Source organism: Dunckerocampus dactyliophorus, chromosome 6 (assembly GCF_027744805.1).
Source record: "Dunckerocampus dactyliophorus isolate RoL2022-P2 chromosome 6, RoL_Ddac_1.1, whole genome shotgun sequence".
NCBI classification, from domain to species: Eukaryota; Metazoa; Chordata; class Actinopteri; order Syngnathiformes; family Syngnathidae; genus Dunckerocampus; species Dunckerocampus dactyliophorus.
In genome coordinates this window covers 16817195-16830629 of record NC_072824.1, presented here as the reverse complement: position 1 = coordinate 16830629, position 13435 = coordinate 16817195, and the positions used below count along the sequence as shown (strand labels likewise).

The window sequence follows — 13435 nt, the reverse complement described above, 5'->3', positions numbered from 1 at the left end:
ACTGCACTATTCAACAAAAGTCCAATTTATTTCTGCAGAGAAATGAGTGCTTGAGAATAAACTAAAAACAGAGTGTATGTGTAACAAAACATGGACATATTTAGATGTCTCAACAAATTATTGTAAAATTTACAGCACATTTTCACACAAATGGGCTGAACTTTTTTTGCTATACAAAATATCAGCGTCTTTTAAAAGGCTTGTACAGAAATAACACCAGCCAGGACTGCTATACATTACTAGTGGTTTTACAAAAAGAGAATTGTGACAAGGACAAATGGCAGTAGCATACAGACGCTAATCAGTTGTAATCACCGACATTAGATACATGAAGTATTTAAATACAGGTACGAGTGGTTACATTTGAAGTGATGACAATTCACCACAGGTTGGAGTTATGAAAGAAATGCATGCAAGACACCACATTACGGATAATGATGACACTTTGAAAAAAAGGTGCGGGTCAGAAGTTTCAGTAAAGTTAAGAGCAAAGTGAAGAGAAGTGATGGCAACCAAAAAGAAGGCAATCTCCACAGCAACACCACTAATAAATAATTCAGCATTAATAGCATGCACTATAAGAGGAAAGGCTGCAAAGAAGCAATAAAGGGACAGAAGAAACACCACAAATGGATGTTGGATAACAGCCATTAACAGCATTTATGATTGGCTACAAATGGACTTCTCCTGCCTTCAGATGCCCTGAGACTCCATAGAATTGTATTTTAAAAAGGACTACTGCCCTTTTAGGCCACCCTGTAAGCGACCATACGGGTGTAGTTCTTGCGATGACTGCAAGCCGCCCAGAGGAATAAAGCGGCCGCCATCATTTGCAGAGGGAAGGAGATGAGGGCGAGGTAGAGGGACCAGCCCATCGAGGACTCCACCTCCTTGGGAGGAACGGCATACTTATGGAGAAGATCCACGCCAGCACGGAAGCAGCAGACGCAACCAAGAGAGCACAGAGCTATCAAGGTAGAGGAGGGATGCAAACAATGAGATTTTGTGTTGCCGCTAACCTACCCAATTAAACCCATATTGGTACTTGTAATGTATATTTCCTAGGGGTCTTTTGAGTGTTAAGTTGCTGTGTGATGATTTTAGTGTATGTAAGATGACACCGTGAGTCAGACTGTTATACTGAGTAATGACTCCCTGCAATTTCCAATGGGTTTGAAAGCTTGGGAGTTTTTTCATGGCTCATGATTGGGTCCTGTCAAATAAAGAGCTGCCTGGTCCTCACTGACTCATGCACGCACAATGTCATTTTATGACGTGGACATGTGCGGCTTATAAACCGCAATTTACAGTAAATGGTGTAACATCATAGCAGAGCAACACAATGTACAACACCCAAAAAATTAAAAAGGAGACATGTGTCACCGTACATTGCACCAAGTACACGAATTGCTGTTTTTTTTTTAATGGTTTGGTTTGTCTTCTTCCTATTCAAAGCATGTTGTTCGTAGTAAGTTATTACTACTAATCTTAATGGACAGACAGTACAGTGTCTAGGTCCACCCTGCCATGACTGTACCATTGTGGTTAATATGGTGCAGCTATTTTGGTGTTCCACACAACAGTGGAAAAGCCAGAAAAAAAATCAATTTCACTCAGTCAAATATAAGTGAAACAAATTCACCAGCGTGTGTGATAAGTTGTGCACCTGAAACACATAGTGTGTACAGCTTTAGACAGTGACGCTATCACAGAGGTCTCCAACAGGTAGCATGTAAGCTAGCAATAGCTCACCAGCTGATGTTGAAAATATTACCAAAGAATATTTGCATCATGCCTTAGTATTTTTAGAAGTGTTCTGGTCAAACATGACACCTGTATTTAATGACAAATGAGCACACTGAGTGGAGATGTGCTTTGTAAATAAAAAGTGCCTTTCAAATGTTGGCAGGGCTCTCAGCAACTTTGCCATTAAATTAACAGTTCTGCAATTTTTTCAAAAGTTTAAGACCATCGCTCAAAAAATAACAAAAAACTCTCCAAACCAGAACAAAAAATGTTCTCAGTAGGACTCAGTAATGAGTAGCTCCACCGTTCTTGTTAATCACTTCAAAGATTGGTTTGGGCATGCTTGATGTGAGTGTTTCCAGGAGGCTAGTGTGAACATTGCTCCAAGTGGTGAAGATGGCTTCACCAAGGGCATCAACTGTCTGGAACTGATGGCCATTTTTTTAAACTTCCCTTGCCATCCATCCCCAAATGTTCTCTAAGGGATTTAAATCAGGGGAACATGTAGGATGGTCCAAAAGAGTGATCTTTTTCTCCCTGAAGAAGTCCTTGGTCAAGCGAGCATTGTGAACTGCAGCGTTGTACCTTTCAATGTTCCATGTTTGATGCTCCCTGGCAAAGACTAAACGGGCAGTTTTGTGGCGTTGAAGGAGACGACGTCTTTGAATTCCTTTTTTTTTTTGTTTTTAAACCCTTTTCCCGCAGATGCCGTGTGATGGTTAGTGCGCTGCAGTCGGTACCAGTAAGGGCCTTAATGTTGGTTGAAGACCGCCCTGTGTCTTGATGGACAGCCAATTGGATCCTCCAGGTGTGATTTTTTTTTGGGTCTATCACTTGACTTTTTTGTTGCATAATGCTCAGGATCTTTCAAAAAATGTAGAATGACTGATTTACTGCACCCAACCTCAGCAGCAATGGCACACTGCAAGAGGCCTTGCTTACGCAGATCGACAATCCGACCACGTTCAAAAAGAGAAAGCTTCTTAGCTTTAGCCATCAGGAGGGCATGACAGTGCGAATGCCTGACAGAAAATGAAAATTTTGAGCAGATTTATTCTTTTATAGCCTGTGGTCTTAAACTTTTGATCAGGTGATAAACAACCTATTTCAGTATTTTTGTTTACATTTTTTTGTCCCACTCCCCCTTCTTGTTTTTGCATATTGTAGCTTTATTTAAAACCTCATTAAAATCCAAATGTGCAAAATGCAAATTCCAGCAATTTTTCAAGTGGTCCTAAGATTTCGATCAGGAGTGTATATATACACACATACAGGTATATATCTCACACCTATTCCCACCTGACACATTGCAACATTAGCAAGTCACGCGACACCGGGGGCCGAAAATGGCTAATTGGTCCCAATTCGGACATCGTCACTTAGAGGTGTACCCACTTTTTTTTCCCCTCAGTGGTTTAGACACTAATGGCTGTGTGTTGAGTTATTTTGAGGGGACGGTATTTTTACACTGTTGTACACTGACTACTTCACATTGCATAGATGTGTAGTTTCTTCTGTGTTTTCCCATGAAAAGATTTTAATAAAATATTTGCAGAAACGTGATGTGTACTTTGAGGTACTGTACAGTGCATTTTCATTTAAATAACAATATGTGTTTACAGTCTCACCTGCAAGAAGATGCATCACTCCTACAACCACAGTGGGCTTGAAACTGCGGCACAGGCAAGCGCAGACACCAACAAGGCTGCTGAGGAATACCAAGGCCAGAGACACCAGAGGCAGGAGAAACTGGCACCTCCACAAATCTACAAGAAGCCCATTATACATTAAAGAAACAAAACTATAAATCTCAAGCAGAAATAACTTAACAGTGAGCATTTAAAGTCAGAAGAGGTCACTTGGAAACAATCCTTTTAGAGGACATTGCTGCATGACTTTCATTTGTGCAGTGAACAGGTGAGGTTTTATATAAAAGGTGAAGCTTTGAAACAGGACTCACATGTCCTAAGCAGATACTCTTCACTATTGTGGTTTCCAGGGTTTTTGTACTTTGGCAAAAACTGTTGGGGAAGAGTGAAGCTCACACACTGCGACTCTAACTTGGGATCTACAAGGAATCAAAAGAGGTGGGATTTCAAACTGAAGTATTCTTATTAAGAGGGATTCTACATAGCCCCTAAGGGGACATGAAGGAAAAAAAATTGATGGGAAAGACAAATTTTTGTGAAAGCTCGCAAAACTTTTGCAAGGGAACGCAATACACTTTTGCAAGATATGCATTCTCTCGCAAATGTTTTGTGAGTTTTCGCAATTTTTTTTTTAACCCATCATTTTTTTAACCTATGTTGGTCAATGAAAAAAAACCCTTTAGAATGTTAATACAGTTTGGCATGCAGCGTTTCTGTACCAAAGTAACTTAATAGCAGATACATGCGTCTGGTATTTGTTTCTCTAACCTGGCTCCTTGAACCAGTGGGACGGGCTGGGCACCAGGATGCATCTCCACCACAGTCCCAGGGTGCCGTTGAGGAGGTACAAGGTCTCGCTGGAGGTCTTCTCATTAAACTCTCCATTGATTAAGTCATCTCTCAGCGCGGTGGCGTTCGTGCTTTCATGTACGCCTGCTGGGCTACTGTACTGGTACCAGTTCTGGGTCCCCACGGCAACGGAGAGGTAGACAGCCGCCAGCAAGCTAAGCACGGAGCCGATGACCAGAGCTGTAGCGTAGCGGTTATCGACCATGGTCTCGGTGAAGCCAGCTCAGTGTGAATCTGTGTCGACACGGTAGAATTACTCCCTTACAGAAAACACAATCGGAGTTTGGTGGCTGCTGCATACAAACAACAACCATACACGTGTTCACATGTGTGTCAACAGTAATCAAATTAATCGATTTTTTGTTTTACTAGTATATTGATTTAAGCCTTAACTAACCTACATAACAAAGTGACAACAGTAGTTTGTTTGCGATTTAACCTGTACACGCAGTGTGTACGTTAGCAAGTTGGCTAACATGTTGCTAGCTAAACAAAAAGAAAGCAGTAAAACGTTAGTTATAAATAATGCAGCAATGTGTTCCGTAATCTTTTATCACACTATCTGACTCAGTATACGTCTACTTGTCTTTGTTTACCTCATTTCTGGAAAAAGAGCACTTTCAATCGCTTAACTGTGAAGTATACACCACCAACCTGGCCCTTAATTCTTCCTCTACGCTGTTAGGGTTCATCTTCGCCGATTAGCAACCAATGTGATAGCTGACACTGCCGCCCAATGGAGAGAATGAGAATACAGTACAGTACTGTACATTGACGGCTGCTGTTTCTTATTAGCTTCTCCCAAATCAAATGCTTGGACTTTCGACATGTAAAACTGAGATTAATACCAAAATATATTAAATGTAATCCATACTGCATGTAAGATAAAAGGAAGAGTTCAGTTTAAGGGTGTTACAATTGTCCATAAAAAAAGAGTAGAGAGAGAGACAGTAACACTGGCATAAGAATCACATTTTTATTGAAATTCATATGCTTGACAAATGCATGTACTTCCCTGTTGTTTTTGCATTAAAAAAGCAATTAAAAAACACAAAAAAACATTTTATTTGGCAAAATAATCCTCAAGTGACAAACTTTTATGAAAGTGTAACGACGTGATCAAGTATTTCAGCCTTTTATCTGAAGACACACTGAATCATTGAAGACATTTTAACAATCAATCACATAGTGAGTGGTTTAGTGGTTTGATCATTGTTGAGTGCACATTGTGAAGTGGTAACTTCTGTTAATGTCCGAACAAATCTGCTCTAAACTTTGCCCAGCGCTGCTTGTGGTGATACTTCACTGTTTCGTTCAGGATGGGCGTGGTCGTAAAATCCACTATACACGAACTTGAGAGGCAGGGAGCAGCTTCCAGCTCAAGGATTGTCACATTGTTGGGCGCGTCGGTGCTGAGGACAGTAGCGGGAACAAAAAGAGTCACCTGAGGGCCTCTTGAAGGCCAGTAGCGTCCCAGGTTAAAGCCGTTGATCCAAACTTGCCCCTGAGGAGTAAACATATGACACAGAGTGAGATTTAAGATAAACTATGTTACATAGTTGATAATTAAAGACATAATTGTCATACCTTTCGCCATTTAGGCAGACTAATATAGGTATCCTGAGGTAGGTCTGGAATGCCGTCAGGAATGATGAAGCTTCCTCCGTAGAAAGCCGGAAGTGAGAGTGCAGTGGGCGGAAGCTGGTCAGATGATTTGGTAATCATTTCCCAGAAGATACCCTGGTTGATGGCTTCATCAATACTGAGGCTGTACATGGTCCATCCTTTTAGTGCAACATTGCCCAAAGTCAGGTTATATACAAGGCCCTGCGCAAAGACAACAATTTTCCTACTTTTACTCAAATTATTCCTATTTTTGAACAAATAAAGAGTAATGGTAAAACCTTGAAATCATTGATGTTTTTTCCGTAGTTGATGCGGCCCATGTTCTCCACCAGCACGTCCACTTGACTCCCAGCTTTTCCTGTCACATTAATGGTTAGGACTTTGTTTCTTTCAAGAATCCCAGCAGCGACCTTGAAACAAAACAACCAGCATGAATATGTGGGAAGCCTTTTTGTACTTTACAAGTCCAAACACAAGCTGTTCTGAGATTCTAGTCATTTGTTTCCTATTTTCCTATTTGAAATCACGGAAATTAATCTGTTCTGTCATCACTATAAAACCTCCATTGACTGTAGGCAATGTTTAACGTGACATTAAAATATTCTTCGTGTAAAAACGCTGTACGACTTTCCTGACGTGTGATGGAAACGTCACATTTACAAGTGTAAAAACAAGTTAAGCACCGTATAATACAACTTAAAAACACTCATACAGTGATGAACAATCTGAGAGGAGAATCTTTCCATATTAACACTAAGCACAATTGAATTTGCGTTCTGTTCTTCTTTGATTATTGATGTCGCTTTACCCATATTGTACTGAGCAGCCAGGACTGTGTTGTGAGCACATCTTTTGGTGCTACGCAAGTTCCATTTGTGGTGCTATGGTTATCAATTTTTTTTCATTTTTTGTCATTTGTACAATCACAACAAAAACATGCACTTATGTTCAAAGTTAATTTAAATTAAGTTTGATTCTACTTTAGAGGCATTTTTGTCTCTCCTTTTTTTTTTTTTGTCATTTTTGTCTCTCAAAAAAATTCTTTACTGCCTGACGTCTTGGCTTTGGAGTGACATCAAGTGGTAACGGTTGAATTTTATTTGAACACGCATACAAGTTACAATGGAACACATCACATAATACAATTCACAGTTCAACACGTCCAAAAGGAGTAGGAAGACGCAAAGCTTATTTAATCCTAAGTGACATATCATTATAGACAACTCACTTAATAATAAGTAATCACACCTTTGACCTCAGGAGGCAATAGTAAGTTATACATTGTGTGCTACTGGACTCACCCCGTTAACCGACACATACGCTCGGTCACGGACCCCATTTAGTGGCGACGACAGCGGCGTGGGCGTGCTGCAGTCTACTGGTAGCTCAGTCCTATAGAGCACATAGCCAAAGGCCTACAAGACAGGACAAATAGGCCATTTAAACAACTGCCTCGCATTGATAAACTATGAAGACATACCTGTTTGAGGTCAGTGAACGTCTGGGGGAACATGCTCTCCACTGGGCCAGAGAAGGACAGAGTCTCTAAGGCTTCTGACACGGTTTGCAGCTGTGGGAGAAGTATCAACAAAGTGAAGAGTCTTCTACATTGTAGAACGCAGGTCCACTGCATGAGAGTGCGTGCATACCAGCTTCATTTTAACAGCACCATATGAATACTTTGGAGATGATGGTGGTATTATCCCCTCAGGTATTTTCCGGTACTGTATGGAGAAGATAGATAGTACACTCCAAACATGGTCCAGAGTGAATGTTACTAATGCAATGACAACTACTTTTTTCAATTCATACCATTTTGATCACTTCTCGGATTGCAAAGTACTTCTCAGTGAGGTCTCCGGCCTCAGTGAGTGGAGCGTCATAGTCGTAGCTGGTAGGCTGCGGACTGTAAGGCGCAACGGCACCTAAGTGAGACCAAACGTGATCAGACGCCCTCAAAAATAATCTTAACAAAACAGTTTGTCTGCGGTCTACTGACCATTCCAGTATCCAAAGTTGGTTCCTCCTATAAACATGTACCTGTGAGGAGACAATGGTGGATTTTCATGATTGCATAGACAGACTACAGAGCACTAACAGTATACAGTATATACTGTAGCTAATATTAGGAATTAGCTCACAAAAATATGTGTAATTCAAGTTATTTTTGTAATGCTATAACTTTATTGTCATAAAATTACAACTACTTTCTCATAAAGATATTGTTGCCATAGTTTTACGTTATTCTCATAAAAGTTTGACTTTATTCTCACAAAACTGAAACTGTTTTTTGACATAATTTTATGACTTTCTTATCATAAAATTATAACAGTATTCTTTTACCACTTTACTCCTGTAAAATTACAACTTTATTCTCCGAAAATGCATGACTGTATGACTGTGTCATAACATTACAACTTGCAAAATTATGACCCTTTTTCTTGTAATACCACATTATTGCCATAAAATTAGTACTTTACTATTGTAAAATTAGAATGCTATTCTTTTAATATTATAATATTATTTATCCCCATACATTTATAACTCTATTATTGTAAAATTATGATATTATTATAATATTAGAACTTTAGTTTCTTGAAGCTATAACTTTATGCTCATAAAATTACATGTGTAAAATGTACATTTTATTGTCATTATAAGATGGCTTTATTTCTATAATATTACAACTTTATTATTAAAAAAACACTGGCATTATTTTTTTATATTAAATTTTTTTTCTTGCAGAATTAAAAATGTATCCAACTCTTGGGGGCGGCATGGCTCAGGTGGCAGAGCAGTCGTCTCCCAACCTGAAGATGATCCCGTGATGGTGTGGAAGTGTCCCTGGGCAAGATACTGACCCCCAGTTGCTCCTGATGCTGTGTCATCAGTATGTAAATGTGCTAACAGTGTCAAAGCGCTTTGAGTTCCTTGGAGGTGGAAAAGCGCTATACAAGTGAAAGACCATTTACCATTTTCTTGTAACAACTCTACTGTCACTTGTTATGACTTTAAACCTGGAAAATTTACCTGGAAAATTACAATTACGATTAAGACTTTGTTCTTTTAATATTACAACTTTATTCCCACAAGATTTTTTTTTCATTATTATTCCACAATTATTATATTCTTAGATTTTAATAATATTCAGAGTAATATTATGACATGTGATATGATAACTTTATTCTTGGAGTGAGGACATTGTATCTGGGCTACCGGTGCAATCACTGCACCATTGTGAGCACCTTAGCCAAGACAGCCAAGGGCAGACTTACATATTGACGTTTGCCCCTATGGCCAGGATCTCATTGAGGGTCTTGGCCACTTTTGTGGACGACACAACAGAGTGAGGCGAGCCCCATAGGTCCAACCAACCGGTGTAGTATTCAGAGTTCACCTGGTGAGCAGAGGGAGAAGGGACGGAATCCAGTGAGTGTCGTGGAGAAAAGGAGGGCCGGTTTTAATAATTACAAAAAGAGACAGTGACGAGGGACATGCTTACCAACGGTCCGTTTGGTTCAGCGTGTCGTTGCACATTAAATGCTGCTGATACATTGGAGCCTAGGAAGAAGAAAACAAATAAGTGCATACTCCATCAATTCGGGTAATACCTATCAGTGCAGCAAAAAAACAACCTGCGCCAAAATCGACAGTGGCGTAGACGCCTTGAATAGTGCCACATTTGAGGAAGCCGAGTGAGGCGCCGTCTGTGGTGAAGAGCACCGTCTCCTCGCCAAGGTAAGACCGCATCAGCTTGGAGAGGTGGCGCATGTAGTTGTAATCGCATGCAAAGTAACTGCCATACTCATTCTCCACCTAAACAACAAAGTTCGTATTAAGTGCTAAGGATGTGCATTTGACTACACTTTCGTGATGGACGATCAGGAAAGATAATAAATTCATTGTCATTTTTGACATACAGTTTTGTAAACAAGATGGGAGATTCTTATTAAGTACTACAGTAGCCACAAAGCACACCAAACTACCTGCACACTGATGATTGGGCCGCCGTTCTGATAGAGGTAAGGCTTCATCATTGGCAGGAGCTTTCCCATCCAGCTATCCACTGCTGCTATGTAATCTGAAACAAACAAATGATACTGCTATTCATGCTGTGCGATATAAACAACCAACATTACTGGACATCACTGCTTTTCGTCTAGGTTTCTCACCTGGATCTGAAGACCGCAGTACAATGTCTTTCTTCTGGAGAAGCCAGGCAGGCAGCCCGCCCTGGCAGTAGCCAAATGCGTATCATTAGGTGTAGCATAATTACCATATTGACCCAAATATAAAACAACCCCTCTTTTCAAGACCAGTTTTTGAACAAATATTTTTAGAACAAAATAATTTCTCAGCTGTTCAACAGTTCTTTGGTGACTCTGCTTGCATTGATCCCCAATATCGTAAAATAAGCTACATCTCTCCCAGTCACTTGTGTTTTGTGTGTGTGGCAGGAAGAAAAGCTCTGAATTGAAAAAGTCGGTTGGTGTATGTATAATTCTCTAAATGACAATTACAAGTATGAGGAGAATTTAAAGCTTCCCGGGGAATAGTAGTAGTAGTAGTAGTAGTAGTAGTAGTAGTAGTAGTGGTAGTAGGTTGGCCATTTTGGCTGGAAGCTGCCATTTTAGGCTCATTTACATGGGTCCTTCAAACTCTAACTTGTCATAGAGATGTTTTACAATTGCTGCAAAATTTGAACCACATATACAAGACAGATGGACGGCGCTTAATTGGGAAAATTTGGAGGTTTCCTCACTTCATATATGCATAATATGGCAGCAAAGCTTGATGACTCATAAACCACAATGTAGAGAGGGATTTTTGATGCAGCTTTTGAATTGGATGTCTTTACATTATGCAGGTGTACCTAATGAAGTGAGCAGTCAGAATAAATAAAATACATTCAATGTCAGCATCTCTCACCATGTCCCACTCAGCACAAATATACGGCCCTGGCCGAAGGATAACGAGTAGTCCGATATCCTGAGCCAGCTGAAGGAAATGTTCCACATCTCTGTCCCCGCTGAAACTATATCGGCCTGGAGACTCCTCGTGGAAGTTCCAGGGAATGTACCTGCAAAACAAAATGATTGTATGATTAAAAAAAAAAAAACACTTTAAAAACTCTTAAAAAGAAAACATTTTAGATGGTGAAACACTGAATTTTTGTTTGTTTGTTTTATAGCTACTTTCTGGTTAATGCAGAATGGCATCAGACAGATAAAACCAACGGCACAACCATGCATTTTATTTCTTTTTGCAAAAAATTGCACTAAACTTTGTAGTTCAAGCCGCTGTCATGCATGACACCATACAAAAACAAAGCCAGTCTCTCTAGATGTAGACAAGAATCAAAAGATTAACTCCGTTTTGCTCTTTCTTTGTCTTTTCGTGAGATTGTTATGACGTGAGGACCAGAAGAATATATAGTACCAGTTATAGAATGTGAGATAAGTGGATTGCCATTCCAAAGCAGCGTTATTATATTATCATAGTTAAATCCGTGAGTACATCTGTGACACGTCATCTTCACATTACCCTTTGATTATGAAAGATAAGTGTTTTTGTTGTTTTTAGGCTTTAGTATTAATGGCGGTTAACTTCTTTTTACACAGGAAACATTGCTTGTACAGTTAAAAAATGTTTTATAATGGTGACAGCTTGATCCTGATGATTTCAATTTTCATTCCCTCTGGGAAAAATGTATTCCAAACGTTAACAAATCAGAAGATTGAATTGTGTTTGACCTTGGGTTCTGTTCATTTTTTGCCATTTTGCGTTCACATAATCTGAACTGACTAATAAAGTAAAAGTAAACGATTCCTCTGACGGTAGAGAAGGTAAAAAAAATTCCCACACATTTCAAACATCACAGTGGTTTCAGTGTTTGCACTGAAGTGTTGTGTCAACAGCAATGCAACATGACGAGTAGGTCACAGAGGCAAACATACGTCTGAATGGCGTTCAGGCCCGCCATGTACATCTTGAGCAGCCTGTCCTTCCAGTAGGCCCTGGGCATCCTGCTGTAATGGATACTGCCCGAGATGTAACGAAACTTCTCCCCATCTTTGCGAAAGCAGTCGTTCTGATAGTCCACGCTGAAGGAACGAGAAGCGGAGAGCTGCAAACACACAAGTTTGTTGCAACAAATTAGGGCTGCATGATTCTGCAAAAAACTGTGAAACACAATTTTCTTGCTTAGAATTGAGATTGCGATTCTGTGGGATGATTTTTTTTCACATGCGCACACACACACACACACACACACACACAAACACCATGTTTAGGGCCTACAGTATATGGTTTTGAGTGTGATAGCTGCTCTGATGAATGATAGTAAGCGTCCCCCCCAGGGTGAGTTGTCTCCACTACCCTAAGTGGCGAGGTTAGCTCGTGGACCGGGAGAGTGAAGAGGAAGTGTCGGCCACCATGCCAAATACAGTGCAGTGTTTTGGTTTGGTTTGGTTTAGTTTATTTGAACATGAAGGTTACAATGGAATACATCTCATGAATCTTTTTTTTTTTTTCACAGTTCTACATATCCAAAAGGAGTAGGAAGAAGCAAAGCTTATTTAATCCTACCCCCCTGTGAGTCCGCCAGTGTGAGTCCTTAATTGTGTAAAATGGTTTGTGATGCAGCTGGTTAAGTTTTTTTTAAAAATCATTAATATTTTGAAATTAGATCACATTATCTTTTCCGGATTTTTTGGGACGGAAGAAAGATGAGTGGGCGTCAATGTGTGGCTAAAGTTCCATCTTTTTTATTGCATCTCAGCTGACCTGCCGATGTGTCACCTGAGTCAGCAGTTGTTTTTATTTAAGATACAGTTGCCAATACAGTACAAGTTGTAACAATAAGAGCTTTAACACATACTGGTGCAGGCCATTGTTACTTTAGATTTGTGATCACAAATTATGACAAATCTACCATTGAAAGGTACAAAAACTACATTTAGGGACATTAACATTCTGAAAGGAGGATAATCACAGGCCACTTTGCTGTATCAATTCAAATATAATTGCTGTATCAAAAAGTATGCTCAGTTTTGATGGCTACTATCTGAAAGGTTTTATTTAGCTCATTATTGTGGTTTGCAGTGGTGCAAAACTGCAATGCATCACAATAAGAGAGAACATTTTGCATGTAACCAATATTATCATGACAAACGCCAGTCAATGGCTAGTCTAGAGTGTCTTGTTACATGAGATACCGTGTCCTTAAAGTTGGTTCAACATCTTCTTACGCAAGTGATATGTGTGCTAATATGAATGTGAAAACAATAAGGAGATTTAATGAGAAGCAAAAGATCTTACTGAGAGTTCATGATTGAGCAGCAGCAGCAGCAGGAAGCGTCCAAGTCTCAGAGACGACATGACGAATCTTCGTCACAATCCGTTTCCGGTTCTTCTATAACTACATAAAATGATAATTTCAAACAGATTTCGTGAACGGGTTTAGAATTACGTCCATTTGTTAGAAGGTGTTTAATGCGGAGAGTCGACATGCGGAAGTCAAGTCATGTGATGCACTTTTTTTTAATCGTGTAATGACGCTTTTT

The 13435-nt window shown here is 39.7% G+C and overlaps 2 protein-coding genes across 4 annotated transcripts; both read right to left on the bottom strand.

Moving 5' to 3' along the window:
* Positions 1–9: 9 nt before the first annotated feature.
* LOC129183103 (claudin domain-containing protein 1-like) lies at positions 10–4967 on the bottom strand. Of its 3 annotated transcripts, none has more exons than XM_054779970.1 (5): positions 4899–4967; positions 4164–4478; positions 3707–3814; positions 3375–3512; positions 10–967 (listed from the first exon to the last, which is right to left on the bottom strand). In XM_054779970.1, exons 2-5 carry the CDS (start codon positions 4447–4449, stop codon positions 747–749), a joined length of 753 nt encoding a protein of 250 aa, XP_054635945.1. In that variant the 5' UTR covers positions 4450–4478; positions 4899–4967; the 3' UTR covers positions 10–746. The 3 variants fall into 3 exon arrangements, with proteins under 3 accessions (XP_054635945.1, XP_054635944.1, XP_054635947.1); XM_054779969.1 differs by having other exon boundaries at positions 4841–4935; XM_054779972.1 differs by lacking the exon at positions 3707–3814 and having other exon boundaries at positions 4841–4935.
* Positions 4968–5216: 249 nt separating this feature from the next.
* Positions 5217–13400, bottom strand: glb1 (galactosidase, beta 1). Its single transcript, XM_054778993.1, has 16 exons — positions 13191–13400; positions 11828–11997; positions 10800–10950; positions 10043–10103; positions 9857–9951; positions 9506–9686; positions 9373–9431; positions 9146–9267; positions 7870–7910; positions 7683–7795; positions 7520–7594; positions 7351–7440; positions 7172–7285; positions 6149–6280; positions 5832–6071; positions 5217–5748 (listed from the first exon to the last, which is right to left on the bottom strand). Exons 1-16 carry the CDS (start codon positions 13248–13250, stop codon positions 5491–5493), a joined length of 1962 nt encoding a protein of 653 aa, XP_054634968.1. The 5' UTR covers positions 13251–13400; the 3' UTR covers positions 5217–5490.
* Positions 13401–13435: the final 35 nt, after the last annotated feature.

What these genes read in the sequence shown, in the direction of transcription:
- glb1 (XM_054778993.1), bottom strand. Translation starts at nt 13,250, where the DNA reads ATGTCGTCTCTGAGACTTGGACGCTTCCTGCTGCTGCTGCTGCTCAAT. An exon ending in CAACTTTGGATACTGGAATG is followed by an intron (nt 7,796 to 7,869) that starts GTCAGTAGACCG and finishes GGTCTCACTTAG; the next exon opens with GTGCCGTTGCGCCTTACAGT. An exon ending in GTGCTGTTAAAATGAAGCTG is followed by an intron (nt 7,441 to 7,519) that starts GTATGCACGCAC and finishes CTTCTCCCACAG; the next exon opens with CTGCAAACCGTGTCAGAAGC.
- LOC129183103 (XM_054779970.1), bottom strand. Translation starts at nt 4,449, where the DNA reads ATGGTCGATAACCGCTACGCTACAGCTCTGGTCATCGGCTCCGTGCTT. An exon ending in CCACTGGTTCAAGGAGCCAG is followed by an intron (nt 3,815 to 4,163) that starts GTTAGAGAAACA and finishes GATTCCTTGTAG; the next exon opens with ATCCCAAGTTAGAGTCGCAG. An exon ending in AGAGTATCTGCTTAGGACAT is followed by an intron (nt 3,513 to 3,706) that starts GTGAGTCCTGTT and finishes GGCTTCTTGTAG; the next exon opens with ATTTGTGGAGGTGCCAGTTT.